Below are 25,727 nucleotides of genomic sequence, written 5' to 3'. Positions count from 1 at the left end.
AGGACGCAGAAGGAATCACTCTGTTGTCTCCTTGATGGCAGTCCCCAACATGTCTTGCAATAGAAGTAGCCCTTCTAAGTCTAATGTCTCCATGTGGTTCTCTAATGTATCTAAGTTCCTGTTTGGTTTTCCCACATAATTAGGAAGGCAGGGATATAGGGCAATATATATACTACACTACTGTTTTGCAGTTGGCAGTGTGATGTAAAACTATTTTCCTGACGAAACACTAGTGAAACTCTTGCATGGCTTAATCCAATTGCAGAATCCACAATCCCCACATCAAAAGGTTTCACAACTCCTGTGATCCAGCCAAGTGTCTGCTTGTGTTAGTTTGTAGAACCTATGAACTAAACAAACAATCAGTCCTGGATGGATTGACCTTTTCTACATGACATTTGGGCTCCGTGAGATGATATCCTTAAGGCTATGTGCGCACGCTGCGGAGTTACTGCAGAAAATGCGTCTAACATTTCTGAAGACATGCCCCAGCAAAACCTGAGTATAAAAAAAATGCTGTGCGCACACTGCGGTTTTTTTTATACCTGCGGATTTACCCGCGGAATTAATGTGCATGTCACTTTTCCGCAGGCACCTGCGGTTTTTGCCATAGATAATGGTAAAAAAAACCACAGGGACCAACCTGCGGAAAAAACATGGGTGCGGTATTCTGCCACAGGGTGCGGATTTTTCTTAAGAAAAGTCCATTTTCTAGTGCGCACAGAGCCTAAGACCTCGCTCACATGACAGTATGAATCGGATGAGAGCAACGTGAGAAAATCTGGCATTGCACTTGGACCAATGTTAGTCAATGAGCCAGAGCAGATCAGCAATTTTTTTTCTCATACAGATTCGGGATGAGAAAAAAGAAAAAAAAAAAAAGTTGCAGCGTGCTACGAGTGGATGCCGAATTCATGCGAGACTCACCAATGCAAGTCAATGGTTGTGTGAAACAAAAACGGATGCCACACGGACCATCTTACTGGCGTCCGTGTTTATGTATAAATTAGTATTGTGTAGCACAGGACACTGTAAATGGTCCTGTAAATCAATAATAGTTGCTGAGAAGAGGGGAAAAAAAACAAAAACAAAAAAAAAAACAGATTGACGCCAGTTGAGGGGAAGAAAAAAAAAAAAAAAAAAAAAGCACCCTTTCGCATAGCACACAGATACCACTCGTCCAACTTTTCTGGAGGAGAATGGAACAGTTTTTTCATACGATCATGTGACTCCAGCCTTAGGAAACCCTATCTTTATTACATTACAGTGACACACCACAGTGCAAGGAGGGGGCACCATTTCCGCTTATTTCTAGAATGCAGACCTCTGTGCGGTGTGTGTGTGTGTGTGTGTGTGTGTGTGTGTGTGTGTGTGTGGGGGGGGGGTGTAGTTTCACGTATAGGAGCAAGCAGGGTGTATCTAATATTTCTGTTTATTTATTATCCTGGTAGGTCTGATTTTTTTTTTTATAGACTGAATTTTTTTTTGTATTTTCACTTTTTCTCCATTTTTTTTAATATTTTGTTTCGGTTTGTGGTTTTATATTGCGTAGCAAAATTTTTTTTTTTTTTTGGAGATTTGTTTTGTTAGCAATTAATGTTGAGTTACAAGTAGCGGGCGCAATTTAAGTCAGTCAATGGGAAATACTCGCTAAGTAGCAAGAAACCCAAAAGCCGTACTATTCGCTACTCGCACGAAAAGTACGGCATTCGGGTTACTCACTACTTAGCGAGTATTTCCCATTGACTTACACTGCGCCCGCTACTCGTAACAAAAATGCAAGTAGCGGACAGTACTTGCTAACAGCATAGCGTGCACAAATAGTTAGCTACTCACTCAACACTATTGGCAATATAAAAAGGCTACTAAAGCACTAAAAAATAAAACCCCAAGTCACACACGGAAAGAGTTTTAATAAAAACAGCAAATCGTGTAGAAAGACAGACACTAATTTATCCCCCAGTGGAGGACTTGGCCAAAAATATATGGAGAGCGGAAAATAAGCAGGGCTACTTAAAAAGGTGATAACTGCCTGTGACTTCCGAAACCTCATGTAATCAACAGTACTGAAAAGCATCAGGACGCAGACTCCTGCAGGCACAGTCCACATCTACCATAAGTGCAGATTATAAAAATGGTCAGATCAGAGACTGGAAGTCCCTGTGGCCGAGTCAGACCAGCTTAATCCCGTAGTGGTCACACAAGACGTCTTCTTTTGGTATCCCTCTCTGGAGTCTCAACAACTTCATCCTCTCCCAGTGGAGAAACCATGTTTAGTAAAGGGTCCTCTGAAGCACGGCCAAACAGGGACAGGAGTAATGCGACGCCAAAGCCGGTGGCTCTTTCACCCTGCAGACAGATCAGAATGTCTTTATGAATAAGGAGAATGGTGAAGATCTTGGCTAGATACAGCTATATCTTTTTTATCTTATTTATTATACAGAGGCGATGCGATAATGTCAAGATGTGTATAATAAAACGTATGCGCTAAATAATCTCAGAAATACAGAATGATAGCATTATGGGTTATATCAGGGGTGTATGACCTACTACTTGGGGACCACATACAGCCCATAATGCTATTCTGTGCAGCCTCCAACATTCTGCTCTCTGAGACTCTTTTCAGCATCTGGTGGCTGTTCACATGTATTCTCCAGATCAGAGAGAAGTGGTGCTGATCACCAGAGCAGGGGCAGGTATAAGGGAGCGCTCTTAACCTCTGAGATCCACAGAATTTGGGAGAATAGGGAAGTCCTGACTCCTGGGAGCACAGAAGATTGGCAAGAGGAATCAATCGCTGATGGACACTGCCCCATTGTTTTGCACTAGAGTGAGAGCAATACGATGTTTTATCAGATTTCACTTGTCCGTGCAAAACGCAAGTGGAACTGAGGTCTAATACTGAAGAATTATTGTGGTCATAGGGGTTGGAACACTAACAATTTTGTTTGCAGACCGAACAAGGGTTGTGCGCACGACTTATTTCATGGCTAGCAAAGGGTCATTTAACACATGCAAAAAGAGAAGAATGTGTTAATGAAAAATATGCATCGACATGCCGCAAATAAATGAACAAATATTAACAAGTGTATTGTGGCAATTGCTGCATTTTCCACCCACTGGAGAAGATTTTTTTTTTTCCACTGAAAATGTTTGATCTGTGCGACAGCCCAGTGTACTCATTTATGTATTTGATTTAGAGCACCATTGATTCCCTGGTGCTGTACATGAGAAGGGGGTACATACAAAGTTTCAATATAAATTGCATTGAACAGACTGGTACAGAGGGGAGAGGACTCTGCCTTCACAAGCTTACAATCTACAGGATCATCAGGAAGGAGACCGTAGGTTGGGGACTTCGGCAGAGTCGGTGGCAGCAGGGTCATTGTAGGCTGTACGTTTTCTTGAAGAGATGAATTTTCAAGGTCTGTCTATTAATTTAAAATGTGGATGATAGCAGACGTGTTGGGACACAGAATCCAGAGGATGGGGGGTGGGGGGGTGGGGGGGAGATAATCGGGAGAAGCCGGGGAGGCCATTGGGTGTGGAATATATGCGGCTGGAGGAGAGAAGAACGTCTTGGGAGAACCGGATTTGTCATCTCCATCAACCGCCACATTCTAGATTCCTGACATTTCCCACTTGTCTCATCTAACTCCATTTCTGGATGGAAGGGTTGGGTTTCATTAACACAACTGTCAGCACAACAAATCCTACATAGGTGATCACACTGGCTGGTGCTAGGCAAGAGTCCACTAAGAATTATTTGAAAACCCTTTCAAATTAGTTGTCCACAGCACCCAATTCAAGTGCTTATGTTACTGAGGGAAGAATTGTGTGGCTCCACTTTCCAGTTTCACCAGTTTTATTAAATGCCGCTCATTTTAGTAGGTACAAATCAAAGCATCTTCCACAATGTGCAATTTATATGGGAGGATTTTCCACCAACATCCGTAGATACTCACCGCATGGACTGGGGACGCTATATCAACATGCACCCAAACTCCCGGCCAGTCAAAGCCAATGTGAGAAGCAATAAAGAGGCCGGCGCAAGAGCTCTGCGCGTTCTCCCGGTCCTATAGAGATTACACATACATGTCAGTGTCAGACCCTTATACTGCACATGTACAATGCCCTAATGATAAGCAGAACAGCCAACACCGCATCATGCCCCTCCACTCACCGCCACAGAGTTCTTCATATCAGCCACAGCAGAAGAAAACTCATTAAAGTGCAGCTCTGGACAGTAAACCAGTGGGTGAACCAGGTCTCCACACTTGCGGCCAGCCTTCACACAGGCCATCTCCCATTCCTCGCTATTGGTTAGTACTGCAGCGTGATATTTGCCAGTGGCAATGCCCTGAAAGGAAATCAAAGCTTAAAAACGGAATCTCTCACCTAAATGGAGAGCAGCATAATGTAGAGACAGACCCAGATTCCAGCGATTTATCACTTACTGGAATGCTTGCTGTAATTTTAATAAATTACTTTTATCAGCAGGAGATAATCATTAAAGGACTACTTTGCCTGTTGCCAGGTACTCCAGCATATTCATGAGCTCAACATAACTCCGCCCACACCACTGATTGGCAGCTTGCTGCGTATGGGCCAATCAGTGTGGACAGGGTTATGCAGAGCTCATCAGCAGAGAAAACAGGGATTTTATCAAAATTACTGCAAGCAGCCCAGTAAGTGACAATGAGTCTCTGCCCCTACACTATCTAGCTCTCAGATGGGGAACTAAAAACCTGGTGACTAGTATTAAAAAGGTAGAATTACTTGAAAAGACAAGAAGAAAAACATATACACCCACCCGTCTCACCTGAGCACCCGTCAAGGTCGCCATATCCAGAATGATATCTGCATTTAGGTCTTTGCAGGCATAGGACACCCCGTCAGCCAGCACCAGCCTCCCCTCCGCATCGGTGTTGTTAATTTCAACCGTTCTAGGATAGGAGGAAAAATAATCTGCATAATGTCTGTGGGAATATTCTGCTGGCCATAATGATAGCCTGTATATCTGTAGGACAAATAAGTACTGATTGCTAGGGGTTTCTGAAGCTAGAGGTTCAGATCATGAGATAACCTGTATTCGCTGGATATGATCAGGACTGGTTCACTGACGGCTTACAGAGATCTTGCTGTGCCACAAGGAGATCCCAAAACGTGATCAATGCCTTATTGTAATTAACAGTTTAAAACTAGAGGGATTGAAGAGATCACCTGAATGACAGGCAATGAGTACAATGAGTGACACCCTTGTGAGTCCTTGGATGTACACGATTTAATGTGACGCCATAGAAATACAAGAGTGCAATAGTATTAATCCCGACCTGAACCTGGTCAAAAGTAAAGTAGAAGCAAGTAGGTATCCTCACTTTCCAGAGTACAGCAAGTGGATGTCATCCGGCCGAGTTGCATTTGGCCCAACGGAGTTCTCTGCCAGGCAGAACAAGGCATGGAGGTTGTCCTTAAAACCCTGGAATAAAAGAAGAGGATCCAGAAGACAGTTCAATCATTGCTGCCCCCTTCCTCTATCACATCCATGACCTGAAGTGCTGGTACAATGTATCGGTACATGCCAACACTGGATTACATAGATGGGATCTGTCTCTCTTCTACTATGCACACTGTAATGGTACGGATTCCCGTTAATGCGTAACCATCATTTTAATTTTTACTTCATAAACGAGTAGTCAAGATGAGAATAAGCAACTGTGTAATATATCTTATCCGCAAATTTGCTTCTTTCTCTGCCAAAATTGATGTTATTATGAAAATTCTCAATTCTGAGGTAAAATCTGTATTCAGTGAGGACTTTCCCATTACTGAGATAGGAGATGGCAGTTAGTGCTGATGAGATTCTATGTCAATAGAAGAGAGACAGAGCTCTGACTCTAGCTCCGCCCGTCCTCATAGAATCTCATCAGTAACAATCCCACCTCCTATCTCAGTAATGGGAAAGTCTCCACTGAATACAGATTTTACCTCAGAAGTGAGAAATTTGATAATGACTGATCAATTTTAGCAATTTTGCCTCATAAGATAGATTACAAAAAAGTTGCTCATTTTCATGTGATTTATGAAATGAAAAACGACAGTTACTCTTTTTAACGTTTCGTAACACGCCATAACGTAATGGAGCGTGTCAAGAAATTTGGAGCAGCCTCAGAAGCAGAGCACGATATATGGAGAGCAGATGTTGGCTACATACTGTACATCTGCCTCTTAAAGATCAGAGTGTCCACTGATCGCTACTGGTAACTAGTGATGAGTGAGCACTACCATGCCTGCTAATCATTAAGAGCCGTTAGGCTGGTTTCACATCAGCGGTATTCTGCTGCACTACCGGATGCGGCACAAATGCAGTACAGTTCAATACAGTTCACTGGCATCGCGGCAAGCTTCAATCACATGTGGTCATGTGACCGGAGCATGTGACAGCATGTGACCGGAGCTTGCCGCGATGCCTGTCAACTGTATTGACCTGTGCTGCATTTGTGCTGGATCTGGCAGTGCGGCAGAATACCGCTGAAGTGAAACCAGCCTTAGTTGGATGCTAGGAAGGGTGCGACTCGAGTAACCGAGTATAATGGAAGTCAATGGCGGACTGAGGATTTCCCAGAAAAATGCTCAAGTTCCCCTTTAAATCCCATTATACCTGGGTACTTGAGTTGCACCAATCTGAGCATCCAACTAACTGCTCTCAAGGAGTACTGAGCATGGTCGCGTGCGCTCATCACTACTGGTAACCTCTTTAATGCCGATGTTAATCACTGACAGCGACATTTAAGCACAAGGATCCAGCCCAGACGTTAGTTCGGGCACTTGCAAAGCGATTGTAGGAAGACGATGAGCCGCTATTAAACAGCCAGGGGGCAACTGAACGCCCCCATACTGGTCATGTGATCTCTTCTGTGACATCCAGCCTGTGGACGCCATAGAAGACAGATTTTCCGTATGTACCGTACAGCAGTATACTGTAATACAGCCCACAATAAAACAAATAAAATTTAAAAAAAAAAAAAAAAAAAAAAAAAAAATGTACACGTTTGGTAAAGCTGTGAACAGAAACGTCTGATCAAAAATATAAAAATTAACCAAAAATTTATTTAATTAAATTTTAAATTTTATTTAATTTAATTAAATTTTAATTGTTAACTAAATATTTAAGCCAATAACATAGAAAAAAAATATATATGTTTAGTATCTCTAAACTGCACAGATCTGGAGAATCAGGTTTCCAAGTTAAATATAGAGTGCAATAAATAGAGTAAAAAGAAAACCCAAAAAACAGAGGCACACTTGTGCTTTTATCACATTTTCACCGCACTTGGAGTGATTTTTGGCATTTCCCTTACTATATAATGGTAATATGAGTGATGTAATTCATAATTCTATCTTATCCCGCAAAAAAACAAAACAAGCCCTCATGTTTATGTCGGTGAAGAAGAAAAATGAGTTCTGGCTATACAAAAGGGAGAGGAAGAAATGTAAACACAAAATTAAAATTGGCTGAGGAGGGAAAGGATTAGGCTGAGATTATTGCTTTATTGAAGGGTACGTAGTTGCATGCCTCTTATTTTGCATTGTTTTAGCCCACAACACTTCCCCTCTGTCTCTGTGGTAAGAACTACATCACCCTCATGTGTTTTACATCCTGTTCTACCAACCTGTTTTACTGCGGCTTTAAACGCCCCAAGGACCGCGGCTGCTCCTCCACAATCTCGCTTCATTCCAGGCATTGTGGTCTGGAATAAAAGACAAACTCATCAAAGAACGCCCTGCCTCCAGTCCTTCCCAGAGAAAATTCACCACGGGCTGATTACCAGTGAAGGGTTTACATTGTACAGCCAGAAATGAAGTCAAAGCAGGACTGGGTAATAGCTAGAATAAAACAAACAGGGAGTGGCCGCAAGGATCTCGACCACACAGTCCCAAATATCCAAACATAACATACTGCAGAAACCAAGATTTCCCAGGTGCAGCTGCTTCAAGAATACACCGGTATTCTTGCAGTGGCTCCATTGCCAGTGACTCAAGCAATACATTCAAATAAAGAGGGAAGCCACTAGAAGAATAATCAGGGCACTTCTTTGAACCACTGCAGGGTTTTGGAACCCTGCATATCGCAACAGAGAAAGGTCTCCCCTATCCCAGGGGTCGGAAGGTCCCAGTACGTGGCTGCACACACTTGCACTGGTTAGATCTGCTTTGCTTTCCTAGCTATACAGACTTTCCTTGTGCTGGCACTGCTATGTTTAAGCAGTTTCTTTTGTCTTTCTTGGCTCTCATCCTGAGTTGTCTCAGCTGTTTTGATTTCTCCACTCCACTCTGATATAAGTACTTAGCACTTCGCCTTTGTAGTTGCGAGTGGTAGCTTGCTATTCAGTGGGCCTGGCTTGGAAGTGTGAGCCATGGAGAGAGAAATTGCTGTGGACTTGATCCTGGAGATTGCTGCGTGGAAGTTTGTTTGGGGGTCTTTCTAGCCATCATCTCCCTTTTGATTTCTTTCCCTTTCTTTCCCTTTTTTTATCCAGCTGTATGGGGTGCATGTTAAGTAAATTCAATTTATTTTTCCCTTCTTTGTTTACCTTTTGTGTCTATCATAGAGTGGGACTAGTGTTCTCTCTGCCCAGCTCACTAGACAGAGTCAGGACTAGGGTAAGACAGGGATAAGAACCCGATTGCTGCACGGGGTGAAATAACTCGTCTAGGGGAATCAGGGAGCTGAGGGTAAGTGACAGAGGTTACTTTTATTTCTTTCCGTGCGCCTTCAGTCCATTGGTGGAGCGTAACAACTAGAGACTACCCTGGAGTGGTACCGGGTGCCTAGTTTCAGCAAGCTCCAACCTCCCCATCAGAGGCTCTGGTGATGACTAGTAGGCACTTAGTCACTCTTGGGTAAGCCTGGTTCCAAAAGGAGTGAGGCGACATGCCTTCTACCCAACCTATTAGTGTGACACTGAAGTGGTAAAAGAAGTGATATGAGACAGAACATGCACACAGTAAGGCTATGTTCACACACTGCGTTTTTGACCTGCGTTTTTGGTCCGTTTTTGCTGCAGAAATTTCTTGAGAAATTCTTGTAACCTTTCTGCAGACATTCCCCAGCCAAACCTATGGCAAAAAAAATTAGCTGTGCGCACACTGCGTTTTTTTCTTAAGAAAATTCTTTCAGTAGATTTTCTTAAGAAAAAGAATGAGCTTGTCACTTCTTTTCTGCAGCTAACTGCGTTATTTGCCATAGATAATTGGCACAATAACGCAGGGAGCAACCAGCGGTAAAAACGCACCGAAAACGCGGCAAAAACGCAGGTGCGTTTTTGGTGCGTTTTTTAACGCAGGTGCACTAATCCTTCACTCTTGAGAAATTTCTTAAGAAAAATCATTTTTCTAGTGTGAACATAGCCTAATGTTGTTTTAACATTGATTAGCATTGTTCTTCTTATGAGAAACCTTTGCAGTAATTTATTAGGCTGAAGTAGACAGTGTGCACTTAGCCATAGGGAACAAGGGGTCTTAGAATTTTTAATAGGTACAGTAGATTTTTCAATCTTGCCTAATCACAAGGATTTGGTGTCTCTTGCGGACTGTGCGTTTGACCATAAAGACTCAGTTGATAATGAAAATGGAAGGAAACAGATTGTCAGTTTGCTGACAGCAATGGGTGAGACTTATCACAGCTACTACAGAGGACAAGCAGTGAGGTTTCCCATTAGAAGACCTCTGGAGACACACTGTACCCTTCAGAAGACAAAATGTGGAGTCCTACCTTTCCTTTAATGCTGAGTCCTCCAGTGTCATACACAATACCCTTACCAACCCAGGCAATGGTTTGAGTGGCACCTTCTGGGGTATGGCTCAGGATAACCATGGCAGGGGGATGTTCGGCTGCTTTACCAACGCCATATATTCCTACAGGACAAAAAGATACTTAATAAAGCACATTCAGCTTTTCTGCCAGCGGAAGAGCTTCCTACACTAGACCATTCCAATCTCACCTCCGAACCCTCTCTCCTTTAGCTCCACATCTCGAATAATCATTGGTGTAATGCCAAGCTCCTTTCCAACAGCTGAAATCTCCTGCAAAATTAAGGTTTAGTTCAACGAACCCCTTAGAGCACTTAAGGGGTGAACAAGCGTAATGTACACTACCCAGCCCCTGTGGTTATGTCAATACTGGGGACAGGAGATTTTTTTTTCCCCCACAAAGGGAATCTGTCACCAGATTTTTGCCACCTATTCTGAGAGCAGAATAACGTAGGAGCAGAGCTCCTGATTCTAGCGATGTGTCACTTATTGGGCTGCTTAGTCTAGTTTTGATGAAACCACTGATTAATCAGCAGTAGATTATTATTATAGGACTACTTGGCATGGAGCCAGATGGTCCAGCATATTCATGAGCGCTGTATAACTGCTAGATCAGCAGCAGAGAAAACACTGATTTTATCAAAATGACGGCAAACAGCTCAATAAGTGACAAATCACTGGAATCAGAATCTCTTGCTCTACATTATGCTGCTCTCAGATTGGGGAGCAAAGACCTCTGGTGACAGATACCCTTTAATCTTTACTTGAGAATGTAAAGTATGATGCCCTTTACATGGCCTAATTATGTATTAATTATGCCAATGGACAGTCAATATTTTCAAGAATCTGAATTGTAGATGCCAATTACCAGTCGTTACCTCAATGAAGTGGTCTGTGTTCATCTCATTACATGGGGTGTCCACAATACGTGCCGCCAATCTCACCCCCTCCGTTGCACTTTCCAGGCACTATGAGAGAACAGGACTAGAATGAGGGGGCGAACACCCCAGCAAGGAGGAAGCATGCAGAGAAGGGTGTCACATTACCTTTAGGGTGGTCAATTCCAAGGGTCCATTGTTCTGCCCAATGAGTAGAAACTCAACAGAGACGCTCTTTTTATCTGCTCGGCGGGAAGCACTGGAGCGACGGGTGAATAGTGGGAAGGCTCGAGCAATGGCACAGGCGCTGGCGAACACCTCTGATCGCTCACACACCATCTGCGGGAGGGCATTATGCCGTTATACACTGCACATACATACGCAAATACTATGCCGAAATCAGGACGGTGAACAGCACAAAAGTGTATTTTAAGGATCTGGACCTTAACATCATCATGGCTCCTTAGGGGGTCATGGAAAGGAAAGTAACTAGGCAGTGTTGTCTGTAACCATCGGGACTTCAACTGCAGCAAAACTAACACTCCTGCCTCAGTAGCCGCACATCTCTATGCGACTGCCATCATTTATTAAAAGCCAGCACAACATTCCCTTTGGCAGACGAGACGGCCCGTGGCACCACTTACCAGGATACATCTTGTTGTCCCCGATGGAAGGCAGCTTCGGATCAGACGTGTGACAAAGTGGGCAGCAGAAGGGCTGTTATGGCGGCTGACGCGGGAAGGCAAGGAGGCAACTGTGGCTAGGTTCAGGTACAGAGGACAGTTGTCGGTGGGGTTGGGACTTAAGGTGCCCAGAGCGTTCTTCCATATCTTGAATGAGGAGACACAAAAGCACAAATGAACTCATCATGTAGGAGGTAAAGGAAAGCAAGAAACAAGATCCAGAAACAGAGGAGAGGGGGTGTGTGTGTGTGAGTGTGAGATAGATAGATATCTATCTATCTAGCGATCTATATATATATAGATCTATCTATCTGTCCTGTATGCCAGGGATTTTACCCATCCTCACTCCTAGCCTGGTACTTCATAACAATGGGCTTTATACAGCAGTCACATCAAGATCTGGGCAAAGTACTGATGGCAAGGAACTCAAGCTAACCGTTCCACACTTTATTTCGATGATGCTGACTTCCCCTACAGATGACACTTTGAGGTATCAGCTACAAGATGCCTTGTACCCACTGTGTTTTAGATCAAACAATGAATAGATCTTTATAGTAGTGAGAGCTTTATTTTCCCTGTACGAAGCTCCAACCTCCTACATGATTAGAAAGTTATATGACAGAAATCTGCTACCAGCAGCCACCACTAGAGGGAGCTTACTGCATACTGTATTACTGAGCTCAATGTATGGCGCTCCCTCTAGTGGTGACTGTGTCTACTTCAAATTTGATCATTTTCTTTTATGCCCATGCAGGGGTTTTGAACTTCTACATCACAATAATGCTTGAAAACATTAACAAATTAATATATGCACGGAGTAAAACCTGGAAAGCTACTTAACCCCTTCTGGCTCCATGATGTACTATTACATAATGGGGTGATCTCAGGAGGTCAGCCCTGTCCACAAAGGGAGGACAGAAAGGCAACTTCCTATAACAAAAACAATTAACGCTAGCACAGATCCCCTAAATCCCGCTAGCAATCTCTGACAGCGCAAATAAGAAGCCATTAGACCCCCCTCTTCACAGATTTGTAAATATTAGAGATGACAGTAAAGGTGGAAAATAAGGGCTGAAATTATTCTTCTTTACATGAAAATACCTGGCAATTTTAACAGGGGTGTGTGGATTTTTTATATTGTCTGTATGAACTCCAAAATGGGGTACATTAGAAACCACAACAAAACAACACGAGCCCCCACACAGCTTCATATACAGAAAAAAAGAAAGTTTGCCTTCACGGTCATCGCACTATCCTGAAGAATCGAACTGACAGATGGTTTTACGACACAATGAACGGCAGAAAAATGAAACCTAACAAAAACATTGGAATTGTGTCCCCCCCACAATTTCACCAAGCCCTCATACAAGTGGTTGAAGAAAGAAAAAAACAAAAACACATATTATTTATTAACAGATGCATAAATCTTACAAACCAACAAGTTATGTTGCTCAGTTAAATTTTAATACATTTTCAACATAAAAGTGTGGGTCAATTATTATTCAACCCCTAGGTTTAATATTTTGTGGAATAACCCTTGTTTGCAATTACAGCTAATTATCGTCTTTTATAAGACCTGATCAGGCCGGCACAGGTCTCTGGAGTTATCTTGGCCCACTCCTCCATGCAGATCTTCTCCAAGTTATCTAGGTTCTTTGGGTGTCTCATGTGGACTTTAATCTTGAGCTCCTTCCACAAGTTTTCAATTGGGTTAAGGTCAGGAGACTGACTAGGCCACTGCAACACCTTGATTTTTTCCCTCTTGAACCAGGCCTTTGTTTTCTTGGCTGTGTGCTTTGGGTCGTTGTCTTGTTGGAAGATGAAATGACGACCCATCTTAAGATCCTTGATGGAGGAGCGAAGGTTCTTGGCCAAAATCTCCAGGTAGGCCGTGCTATCCATCTTCCCATGGATGCGGACCAGATGGCCAGGCCCCTTGGCTGAGAAACAGCCCCACAGCATGATGCTGCCACCACCATGCTTGACTGTAGGGATGGTATTCTTGGGGTCGTATGCAGTGCCATCCAGTCTCCAAACGTCACGTGTGTGGTTGGCACCAAAGATCTCGATCTTGGTCTCATCAGACCAGAGAACCTTGAACCAGTCTGTCTCAGAGTCCTCCAAGTGATCATGAGCAAACTGTAGACGAGCCTTGACATGACGCTTTGAAAGTAAAGGTACCTTACGGGCTCGTCTGGAACGGAGACCATTGCGGTGGAGTACGTTACTTATGGTATTGACTGAAACCAATGTCCCCACTGCCATGAGATCTTCTCGGAGCTCCTTCCTTGTTGTCCTTGGGTTAGCCTTGACTCTTCGGACAAGCCTGGCCTCGGCACGGGTGGAAACTTTCAAAGGCTGTCCAGGCCGTGGAAGGCTAACAGTAGTTCCATAAGCCTTCCACTTCCGGATGATGCTCCCAACAGTGGAGACAGGTAGGCCCAACTCCTTGGAAAGGGTTTTGTACCCCTTGCCAGCCTTGTGACCCTCCACGATCTTGTCTCTGATGGCCTTGGAATGCTCCTTTGTCTTTCCCATGTTGACCAAGTATGAGTGCTGTTCACAAGTTTGTGGAGGGTCTTAATTAGTCAGAAAAGGCTGGAAAAAGAGATAATTAATCCAAACATGTGAAGCTCATTGTTCTTTGTGCCTGAAATACTTCGTAATACTTTAGGGGAACCAAACAGAATTCTTGTGGTTTGAGGGGTTGAATAATAAATGACCCTCTGAATAAACGTTTCACAATTTAAAAAAAAAAAAAAAGAAATAACATTCTTTTTTTGCTGCAGTGCATCTCACACTTCCAGGCTGATCTACAGTCCAAATGTCACAATGCCAAGTTAATTCCGAATGTGTAAACCTGCTAAATCTGCAGGGGGTTGAATACTACTTGTAGGCACTGTAATATATATATATATATATATATATATATATATATATATATATATATATATATATATATATATATATATATATATATATATATATATATATATATATATATATATACATACATACATATATATATATATATATACATATATACACATATATATACATATATACACATATATATACATATATACACATATATATACATATATACACATATATATACATATATACACATATATATACACATATATATATAGATAGAGAGATGTATAGAGATATATATATCTATCTATCTCTATACATCTCTCTGTCTATCATATATATATATATATATATATATATATATATATATATATATATATATATGATAGATAGAGAGATGTATAGAGATAGATAGAGATATATATATATATATATATATATATATATATATATATATATATATATATATATATATATATATATATATACCTTGGCTGCAATGGTAATTGGTTACGGTCTATCCTTTATCAAGATTTCTAGAAAAGTAATCTGGGCCCCTACAGATAAACAGGGAGAGCCAAGTCCTGTAGATGGGACCGTGCCATCATTAGTACCTTATATCCTGACAATAAGTCAGTCCTCACTGATCTATAGGCCCGTACTATACCCACTATACGGGGACAGAGGTCCCGTGCCCAGTATATGGGGGGGGGGGGCAGAGGTCTTTAGGACTGTTATATGCCCAGTATTTCGGGGGAAGGGATCTCTACATATGCCCTTTGCCTAGCATATTGTAGTATGGGTCTTAGAGAGGGGGCTGAGGTCTTTAGGACCGTCCTGTGCCCAGTATGCGTGTGCCTATGGGAGGTGGACCAAGGTCTTTAGGATTGTCCTGTGTCTAGTATTTGGGGAAGCAGAGGTCTTTAGGTCTATTCTGTGGCCAGTATTTTTTGGGGGGCAGTAGGACTCTACACATGCCCTGCACCCAGTATACTGGAGTATGTGTCTATGGGAGGGTGCAGAGATCTTTAGGACCATCCTGTGCCCAGTATTCTGTATGGGGCCTATGGGAGGGGGCAGAAGTCTCCACACATGCCCTGTATACTGGAGTATGCCTACGGGAGGGGTTCAGAGGTCTTTAGGACTATCCTGTGCCCAGTATTCAGGTGGCATAGGTCTCCACACATGCCCTGTATACTGGAGTGTGCCTATGGGAGGGGGCAGAGGTCTTTAGGACTATCCTGTGCCCAATATTCGGGTGGCATAGGTCTCCACACATGCCCTGTATACTGGAGTATGCCTATGGGAGGGGGCAGAGGTCTTTAGGACTATCCTGTGCCCAGTATTCGGGTGGCATAGGTCTCCACACATGCCCTGTATACTGGAGTATGCCTACGGGAGGGGGCAGAGGTCTTTAGGACTATCCTGTGCCCAGTATTCGGGTGGCATAGGTCTCCACACATGCCCTGTATACTGGAGTGTGCCTATGGGAGGGGGCAGAGGTCTTTAGGACTATCCTGTGCCCAGTATTCGGGTGGCATAGGTCTCCACACATGCCCTGTATACTGGAGTATGCCTACGGGAGGGGGCAGAGGTCTTTAGGACTATCCTGTGCCCAGTATTCGGGTGGCATAGGTCTCCACACATGCCCTGTATACTGGAGTGTGCCTATGGGAGGGGGCAGAGGTCTTTAGGACTATCCTGTGCCCAGTATTCGGGTGGCATAGGTCTCCACACATGCCCTGTATACTGGAGTATGCCTACGGGAGGGGGCAGAGGTCTTTAGGACTATCCTGTGCCCAGTATTCGGGTGGCATAGGTCTCCACACATGCCCTGTATACTGGAGTGTGCCTATGGGAGGGGGCAGAGGTCTTTAGGACTATCCTGTGCCCAGTATTCGGGTGGCATAGGTCTCCACACATGCCCTGTATACTGAGTATGCCTACGGGAGGGGGCAGAGGTCTTTAGGGCAGTCTGTGCCCAGTATTCGGGTGGCATAGGTCTCCACACATGCCCTGTATACTGGAGTGTGCCTATGGGAGGGGGCAGAGGTCTTTAGGACTATCCTGTGCCCAGTATTCGGGTGGCATAGGTCTCCACACATGCCCTGTATACTGAGTATGCCTACGGGAGGGGGCAGAGGTCTTTAGGGCAGTCTGTGCTATCTCGGCGCCGCCATAATCGTCTGTAATCCGGACCCTGGACTGAGGGTAAAGTCTCCCGCACTCATCCCCTCGGTGTCTGGCAGCTTCCTGCACACACCTCATGCTGGGCTTCGTAATTCATAGCCTAACTGTCCCACACCGCGGTATAGGGAGCCAGGAGAGCGCAGCGGCAGGAGACTGGGTGCTGCCGTCCATCCAAGCTGCGGGTGAAGGGGGCATACTGTCATGCAACGTGGGCTTCTCCAGCTGCTGTAAAACTACAACTCCCAGCATGCCCTGCTGTGATATGTTGCACTGTACAGCTGTGGCTATGACGGTCACCGTGCAGTGCTATCATCAGGCCTTGCTGGGACTTGTAGTGCAGCATGCTTCTTCCCCTCCACAAACCCTGAGCACGGGGAGGCATTTATACACAATAGGGGACAAGGTCGGCACAGACTTCCGGTGTGTCCTCACCTCCTCGGTGACCCGGGGCTGCAGCTTTCCCCTCACATCGCTCCACAGAACCCGGTGTAAGTTGGGCAGTTGTCCGAGGATCAGCACAGGCCTGGTCTGGGGATCTGCATCCCCGGCACTCGATTTGAACTCCAGCCGCACATTGGCCATGTCGGACCCGTGTGCTGCTCTCCCAGCGGAACACAAAACCTCGGTGGCACCTGTGATCCCGCCCTTCCTCACAGCAGCCAATCACATTACTGGCATAAAATAAACCCGCCTTCGTCATGTTGGTAAAATGTTGGTTATTTGTTATTACTAAGCTCCACCCCTTGAGCGAGGACCAATGACAAGAGTAGGACAGGTTTTGCGTTCCACGTTCCACTCTAATAACATTCCGGTAGAAGCAGAGTAGTAATTTCAGTTCCTACTTTTGAAATTGGCTTCAATAACAAACTGCAAAGATGGAATAAGAACAAATCCATTGCATCCGATTCCCAGGGTAGGACCTGGACGAGGAAGAGGAGTTCTGCAGAGATTAGTGGCTCCCAGAGTCACAAGCCATATTCCTGCAGGCATATCATATACATGTTAACATTGTTTTCCCAAGCTTGGACCTATCTCTACATCTGAATGCACCCTTGTTGTGAGAGAAGCCTCCAGTCCTTTGTGAAGTGCTGTTCTAGTGTCTGCCATTACTGTGTGTGGCCGGGTGCTCCATAGTCCCTGCTTCTGGAGCTTCAGTATTAGGCTGTGATGTGTTACAGTACACAAAGCTCAGAGAAATCCCATCAGCTGCATTACCAATATCCAGGTTTGCACTTACCTCCTCATAGAACCCCAACATGTTGGTCAGACATGGCTTGTCTTTCATGAATCCATGCTGTCTGTCAGTTATTATATTGTGCCTGCAATATATCGTCACGTCATCTCTTATAATGCCAGCCCCTCACTGATGTCAGACTTCTGGAAGGTAGTAAGTAGCCCGGATAAAAAATGATGGCACCTTTAACATAAAGGGAACTGTCACCAGATTTTTCAAAGTGACAACTACGACTGTCACCTTCAGCAGCACCTGTGCAACGTTATATAGAGGTATATATTGTCCCTGACTTCCCTGTATACCCCCCAAACCCATTATATATTCTCCTGTGCTGTATGTAAATGTAGACGGTACGGTCCGATAGACGTCATTGGTGCAGTGTCTATCCTCCCTCTCACGCCGCTGATTGCCATCGTTTGCCTCTGATTCGCCTCCTGTGTTATCCACATAACAAAGAGAAACCTCACACCTCAGCATACACAGCACCGGCTCGCTCATGCGCACTTTGCCTTGCTTTAGGCAGAGCCTAAAACAAGTGCGCATGCGTGAGCTGGCAGTGTGGCTGCGCAGGTGCCAGATTTCCCTCATCTATGTTGATGACAACAATCTGGGTGAAATTTTGTGCCTGCGCAGTCACACTGCCAGCTCACACATCCGCATTTGTTTTAGGCTCTGCCCAAAATAAGGCAAAGTGCGCATGAGCGAGCCGGTGCTGTGTATGCTGAGGTGCGAGGTTTCTCTTTGCTATGTGGCTATCGCAAGAGGCGAATCAGAAGCAAACGATGGCAATCAGCGGCGTGAGAGAAAGTTGGAGCCAGATTGATGAAGAGTACTGTTTGTCACTCATTAAGTCCATGTCTCAGAGACTGAAAGCTGTTATAAAAGCGAGAGGTGGTGCAACAAAGAACTAGTGATGTATTGGAGTGATCTTTTGTTTGTTTTTCATGATTCCATAATTTTTTCCTCATAGTTGAGTGATTCCATAATTTTTCTCCGTTTGGTCTTGAAAAGTAACCGTTACTGGTAGCACATTACGTTTTCATGATTTTTTTAGTGTTTCTTAAAGCCAGAAAGTTGCCATTTGAACTGACTTTAGTTTTGTGCCATGTCTGTGATCTGTTTTTTTTTATACAAAAGTAAACAACTGAATGAGCATCCTCAGAGCCAGGTGATTCCAAAATTTTTTCCAGGGGTTGTAGGATTCAGATTTCTCCAATTATTTTTGGATGGACTATTGAGGAAAGCCGAGGTATCACTATAATTTGTCAGACTCCTTATGAGCAAACTGCTCCATCCTTCTTGGGTCTGAAGGCGCCTTCTCGAGCCTGCAGGTTTCAACTCCATCCACAGATGTTCAAAAGAATTTTTCATAGGATTTAGATCAGGGCTCGTGAAATCCAGTTGAGTGTGGTCCAATACTTTACCCTTAGACATTCTTGGATATTTTTAGGTGTGTTGTGGGTTATTATCCTGTTGGAGAACCCATGACCTGTTACTCAAAGTTTTCTGATTGATTGCTCTCAGTGAGAGAAACAAAATTAAAATTTTGTTGTTGTGAAACCTTTTAATGGCTAACTAAAATAAAAATAAAAAAGAAGCAAACACACAACTGATGGATATACAGTACTACACCAGACTGGATGATGACCCCCAACCCCAAAATATATGAAGGAGTTGAAAAAAGGCATCAGATGTCTGGGTACAGATTCCACAAACCTTCTGGACCTAATACCTGAGAATCCAAGGATGGGAGTTTTCTATATGCTACCCAAGATTCATAAACCAGGTCACCAAGGGAGGCCGATCATCTCAGGGGTGGGAACACTCACTGAAAAAAATCTCTGGGTGGGTAGAAAATGTCCTTAAGCCACTGGTAAGGAAGACAGCCAGCTATATACAGGACACCACTGACTTTTTAAAAAAAAAAAACCTATCTACAATAGGTCCCCTACCCGAGAGTACCATCTTAGCCACCATGGATGTGGAATCCTTATACTCTAACATCCCACATGAAGATGGACTAACCGCCTGCCAAATGTTTCTTGAAGCTAATGGAATCCCTTTTGAGTCTCTATTAAGACTCACCAGATTCATCCTTATACATGTTTTCTCTTTTGGCGAGCAGCTATATCTACAACGCAAAGGAACTGCTATGGGAAGCAAAATGACACCACAGTATGCCAACCTTATTATGGCTAAACTGGAAAATGACTTTTTAGCATCCTGCTCCCTCAAACCATGGGCCTATTTCCGTTACACAGATGACATCTTAATAATCTGGACCGAATCTGAGCAAGAGCTTCTAAAATTACATGAGAAATTCACTGCATTTCATCCAATTATAAACTTGACATTGGACCACTCAAAAACAGAAATCCACTTCTTGGATACCACCATAAAAAAATCAAAATGGCTCAATCTAGACATCAGTGTATCGGAAGCCTATTGACCATCCCACATACCTCAGATGGGACAGTTTCCATCCCAAACACATTAAAAAATCCATTGTCTACAGCCAGGCCCTCAGATATAATCGTATCTGTTCCAGCCCAGCAGACAGAGATGAACACTTAACCCATCTTAAAAAGACATTTTTAAAGCAAGGCTACCAACCCCATCTCCATCGATGATCAGATCATTAGAGCCACAAGGACCCCTAGAAGTGAACTGCTTCAATACAAACAAAAAGAGGAAAATAGTCAAGTACCTCTAGTGGTGACCTACAACCCACAGCTTGAGGTACTGAGAAGAACGGCCAAGAAAATTCACCACATTCTACACAAGGATGACAGGATAAAAACAATATTCAAAGATCCTCCAGTGTTGTGCTACGGGCAACCTCCTAATTTAAGAAGCATCATGATCTGAAGCTATATGCCCTCAGACACACCAAGAGGAACTTATCCTTGCAATGTAAAGAGCTGCAAAACCTGCGCTCATGTAGAGACCAAAGACCGGATACAGATCCCTAACACACAAAAGGACTATAAAATTCCTGGGGCATTCACATGTTCCTCTTCCAACGTGGTGTACTTAATCCTGTGAACTATATGTCCTATTGGGGGTCTCTATGTTGGAGAAACATGACAGAGACTGAGAGCAAGAATGAGATCTTACCGCCACACAATAACAGACAAAAAAAACTCATTTACCTGTGGCCAAACATTTCTGTGCTCCAGGACACAACATAAACCTCATGAAAGTTGTCATATTAAAAGGCAACTTCAGATCACAGAGCCATCGCAGGGTCTGGGAATACAAATTCATCACAATGTTTACCTCTGTGGACACAGGACTCAACCTGTCAGGAGGATTTATGACTCATTACAAAATCTGAGGAGTCTGTTCCAGAGACTGAAGGCACTAGGCCTCTGATCATACATGGATATTGGGACAATAAAACTCTCACACCACTAATCAAAGCTAATTAAGGATTCACTCTCTAAGCTCAGTGTTTGTTTATTTAAATGCCCTTTTACTATGCATCCCTCTGCCCAGTTTTGTGTATATATTTGTGTTTCTTCAGATATTGTCATACCATGCCTGAGGAAGAGACCTGAGATGTCTCGAAAGCTTGCTTTGTAACATTTTATTTTAGTCATTTAGCCATTAAAAAGGTATCACAACTACAAAATGTTAATTTTGTTTCTCTCACTGAGAGCAATCAATCATTTTTCAACTGGCTAACACGGTACCAAAAACTTTTTCTCAAAGCTTTCTGACACTGGGCAGATTTCCCAAGAATGCCTTGATATTCTTGAGATTTAATGATTCTGACACTGCACAGATTTAAGGACCTCATTGCCAGGTGCAGCAAACCAGCTCCAAAACATAACAGAGTACCTTCCAATTTTCACAGTAAGTACCATGTTCTGCTTGTTGTTTGCTTTGTTTCTGCATCTGTGAACATAGAGCTGTGACTTCCCAAAACGCTCCAATTTTGTCTCATTTGTCCAATGGACATTCTCAAAGAAGTTTTGTGGCTTATCAGTATGGATTGTGGCAAACTCCAGTCTCCCTTTCGTAGGATTTGCTTTCAACAGTGGTTTCCTCCTTGGTCGCCTTCCATGAAGCCCACTCTAACCAAAACATCGATGAATGGTGTAATCTAACAATGATGTACCTAGTCGTTGAAACTTACCTATAATCTCTTTGGAAGTTGTTCTGGGCTCTTTGGTTACCATTCATATTATCTGTCTCATCAATTTTCTTTTTGCGGCCACATCTAGGGAAGTCGGCTACAGTTCCATAGCTCTTAAACTTCTGAATATGTGAAACTGTGGGAACATCAGGCTGTGTGAAGATGGTCTTCTAGCCTTTACTGTTAACATATTTCTTATTTTCTTTCTAATCTCCTGAGATTTAGAAACTCTTCTTAACTTTCTTTGGCCCACATTAAGTGTGGTATACATGATACCAAACAGCACAATTACTATTTTTAACCCTGTAAGTAGACAGAATGATTGATGACAAGTTTGTAGACACCTGTGATGTCAATTACAGGGTACAGTTTAGTTTAACATGTTACAATGGTCTCATTATTTTCAATCATTTTTCTCCAGGCCATTTTCAGTAGTTTTTATTTTATTTTTCTATTGAACCACAATACAAAAGTAATGTCTATTTCTCATTAGTGGACATTCAATAAATTTAAATTGAAAATTACTTTTGTCAGTTGCAAGTTATTTCAATGACCACTGTGACGGTGTTACTTTACCAAAACGATGCCAATAATTATGTCCTTGTCCATCCACCTCTCCTTGACTATGTTAAATGTTGTAATAGGTTCTTTAACCTATTGCCAATCCACATCGTATATATAGCCTGGGTCTCAGCGTCCCATACACGGTAAGTTTTTTAACTGCATGAGAGGACACACACAAGCTAGGGACCCCAACGTAGAGAAATACTTTGGCGTAGTGTTGGGGCTCTTCTGCATTGATCAATTCAGTAGCTAAATTTCTCTTTATTCATATATTCATGGCAGTAATGCAGGTTCCATTTTTCACATTTCATTCTTACAAATAGCTATTGAATTGTTCATGTCAGTATTCACACAGCAGTTTCTGCTATTCCATGTATTCCCCTTCCATAGTCACTGGTGTGCATACCTTATCTCCCCATAGTGATGTTTTTAGTTTTTTTGCACCCAGTTCAGACATAGAATGGAGTTCCAAACGTTATTCCTTAATGTTAGTAGTTTTTCGTTTGTGAACCCTCCCCATACACACCTATTGCCAATCCACATCGTATATATAGCCTGGGTCTCAGCGTCCCATACACGGTAAGTTTTTTAACTGCATGAGAGGACACACACAAGCTAGGGACCCCAACGTAGAGAAATACTTTGGCGTAGTGTTGGGGCTCTTCTGCATTGATCAATTCAGTAGCTAAATTTCTCTTTATTCATATATTCATGGCAGTAATGCAGGTTCCATTTTTCACATTTCATTCTTACAAATAGCTATTGAATTGTTCATGTCAGTATTCACACAGCAGTTTCTGCTATTCCATGTATTCCCCTTCCATAGTCACTGGTGTGCATACCTTATCTCCCCATAGTGATGTTTTTAGGTTTTTTGCACCCAGTTCAGACATAGAATGGAGTTCCAAACGTTATTCCTTAATGCAAGTTATTTCAATGACCACTGTGACTGTGTTACTTTACCAACACGATGCCAATAATTATGTCCTTGTCCATCCACCTCTCCTTGACTATGTTAAATGTTGTAATAGGTTCTTTAAAAAAAAAAAAAAATGTAATGCTATTGTTTTCAGAGTCTTATCTTCTGCACTCTTGCAGGACATTTACTTTTTTTTTTAAGCATCACTCCAACTTTATTTTTTTTCAGCGCTGGGGTGGCGCTTTAAATCTAAGCCCCCTGCCCCTGGTATTACACTTACCCTCTGGCGGATTCATGTTTTTTCAGCATCGCTCCCATCCTGTGGTGCCATCTTATGGCTGTAACTCCTGACTGGCCAGAAGTCAGGAGTTATGTCACAAGAGCTCAATACAACTCTATGAAAGCCAAAACGAAGCTCACATAGAGATGTAATGAGTTGTGACATACGGCACGCTCCATCAAACACTAGAGCAGATGGCAGGTCACAAATCTCTGGAGAAAGTCAGGAGCAGCGGTGACAGAAGACGAAGTCACCGGAGGGTGAGTATGAGACAGGGGAAGGGGACATGATTTAAAGCATTAGTCCAGCGGTGCAATAAACAAAAGCTGCTGGAGTTGTGCTTTAAAGTGAATCTGTTACCAAGGTTCTTCGGTCCCATCAGAGTGCAAAATAAAGCAGGGAAAGAGCTCCTGCTTCCAATAATGTGTCAATTACGGGGCTTCTTGCTATACTTTTGATACATCACATCTGCTGCAGTTTTGCTAGTCCTAATGATGAGTTCTATATTTACAAGCTGCCTGCCCTCTCTTCCAACAGATTGGTACTTTCTGCTTATGATTAAGCGGAGTGTGTTTTTATTTCTAGAGTCCGAAACGCGTCAAGTATCCATTCTTTGGGGTTATCATGGAACTTTTTGTACCTTTTATAAACTTTTAATATGACTTTATTACGTTTTTTGGATTTTATCTTACTGGAATCGGTGCTGGGTCCTCCCCCCACCTTACTGGTCCGGTGGACCATGGGCACCCCACAAAGTCTTGGAACGCATCTACTCGGGTGAGCTGAAAGTTCTTTTTTCTCTCTCAGCTTTCTGCCTATGCCTAGTACACACTGAAAGCTGATCGGTGTGATGACAAAAAAAACTGCAGCAGATAAAACAATGAAACTACAGTAAGGAACCCAGTGATAGATCCTGATCTCAGAACTGGCTCTATTCTATGCTGCCCTTAGATTGGGAAGCAAAAACCAGTTGAGAGTTTCTGTTATCCCCATGATAGATATTTTTTTTCCCTTCAATGATGGTTGCTTTCGCTTGCACTGACACCATTACACAGCACATATCAATAGTAGTCATGAACTGCTAGAAAATACAAATTCAGCACCTGGAATAAACGTCGAGTCCTTTATTTTATTGATAGGGCGGTAACAACCCACATTGGACTATAAAACTTGTCACTTGTCCAATGACTTATGAGCCTGTGTCAAGGGAGAATTGATAAGAAATAGGCCTTGAATTAAAGCTGGAATCGTGGCACTGTGCAAATATTTCTTGACCATGTATTTGTTAATACCCACTTTCTCAAGGAGATATGGTAATATTGTCTATAGATGGAGTTAGGCTAGTCTCACACTTGCGGTGGACGGCTTCCGTAGCATTGCGTTGTGTGACGGATGCAACGGATCGTACAAAACAACGGAAAGCTTTTTTTTTTATTCTTCTTTACAGTTTTACCAGCAGCAGACTATTGTGAACGCTCAGCTGATTGCTCTCAATAGCCGGCGGCCGGGCACTCAGCTGAGCGCTCTCACATGCCGGCGGCCAGGCGCTCAGCTGAGCTCTCTCACATGCCGGCTGCCGGGAGCTCAGCTGAGCGCTATCACATGCCGGCTGCCGGGCGCTCAGCTGAGCGCTATCACATGCCGGCGGCCGGGCGCTCAGCTGAGCGCTCTCACATGCCGGCTGCCAAGCGCTCAGCTGAACGCTATCACATGCCGGCGGCCGGGCGCTCAGCTGAGCGTTCTCACATGCTGGCTGCCAGGAGCTCAGCTGAACGCTATCACATGCCGGCGGCCAGGTGCTCAGCTGAGCTCTCACATATGCCGGCGTCCGGGCGCTCAGCTGAACGCTATCACATGCCGGCGGCCAGGTGCTCAGCTGAGCTCTCTCACATGCCGGCGGCCGGGGGCGCTCAGCTGAACGCTATCACATGCCGGCGGCCAGGTGCTCAGCTGAGCTCTCTCACATGCCGGCGGCCGGGGGCGCTCAGCTGAACGCTATCACATGCCGGCGGCCAGGCGCTCAGCTGAACGCTCTCACATGCCGGCGGCCGGGCGCTCAGTTGAACGTTCGGCCACCAAGAAACAAAATGAAGTTTCTGTAATTTTAAAAAAAAAAAATAGGCGCATGTACAGTGAAAAATAAAGGTT

General features: G+C 43.6%; 1 protein-coding gene across 2 annotated transcripts; it reads right to left on the bottom strand.

Annotated features, from left to right (window-relative positions):
* Positions 1 to 1,893: 1,893 nt before the first annotated feature.
* On the bottom strand, positions 1,894 to 17,096 carry NPEPL1 (aminopeptidase like 1). Of its 2 annotated transcripts, none has more exons than XM_075350361.1 (12): positions 16,874 to 17,096; positions 11,336 to 11,521; positions 10,860 to 11,030; positions 10,692 to 10,781; positions 10,005 to 10,086; positions 9,776 to 9,918; positions 7,674 to 7,751; positions 5,379 to 5,479; positions 4,814 to 4,946; positions 4,184 to 4,360; positions 3,966 to 4,076; positions 1,894 to 2,349 (listed from the first exon to the last, which is right to left on the bottom strand). In XM_075350361.1, exons 1-12 carry the CDS (start codon positions 17,021 to 17,023, stop codon positions 2,197 to 2,199), a joined length of 1,575 nt encoding a protein of 524 aa, XP_075206476.1. In that variant the 5' UTR covers positions 17,024 to 17,096; the 3' UTR covers positions 1,894 to 2,196. The 2 variants fall into 2 exon arrangements, with proteins under 2 accessions (XP_075206476.1, XP_075206477.1); XM_075350362.1 differs by having other exon boundaries at positions 4,823 to 4,946.
* Between the last annotated feature and the right edge of the window lie 8,631 nt (positions 17,097 to 25,727).

Source organism: Anomaloglossus baeobatrachus, chromosome 5 (assembly GCF_048569485.1).
Source record: "Anomaloglossus baeobatrachus isolate aAnoBae1 chromosome 5, aAnoBae1.hap1, whole genome shotgun sequence".
Taxonomy (NCBI): domain Eukaryota; kingdom Metazoa; phylum Chordata; class Amphibia; order Anura; family Aromobatidae; genus Anomaloglossus; species Anomaloglossus baeobatrachus.
This window is presented reverse-complemented; position numbering and strand designations above follow the sequence as displayed.

Bases quoted from the DNA above. Each gene is read 5' to 3' on its own strand.
- NPEPL1 (XM_075350361.1), bottom strand. From the start codon at position 17,023: ATGGCCAATGTGCGGCTGGAGTTCAAATCGAGTGCCGGGGATGCAGAT. The intron at 11,031-11,335 runs GTAAGTGGTGCC...GCCCTCCCGCAG, and splicing joins GGACAACAAGATGTATCCTG to ATGGTGTGTGAGCGATCAGA. The intron at 10,782-10,859 runs GTAATGTGACAC...GTTCTCTCATAG, and splicing joins TGGAATTGACCACCCTAAAG to TGCCTGGAAAGTGCAACGGA.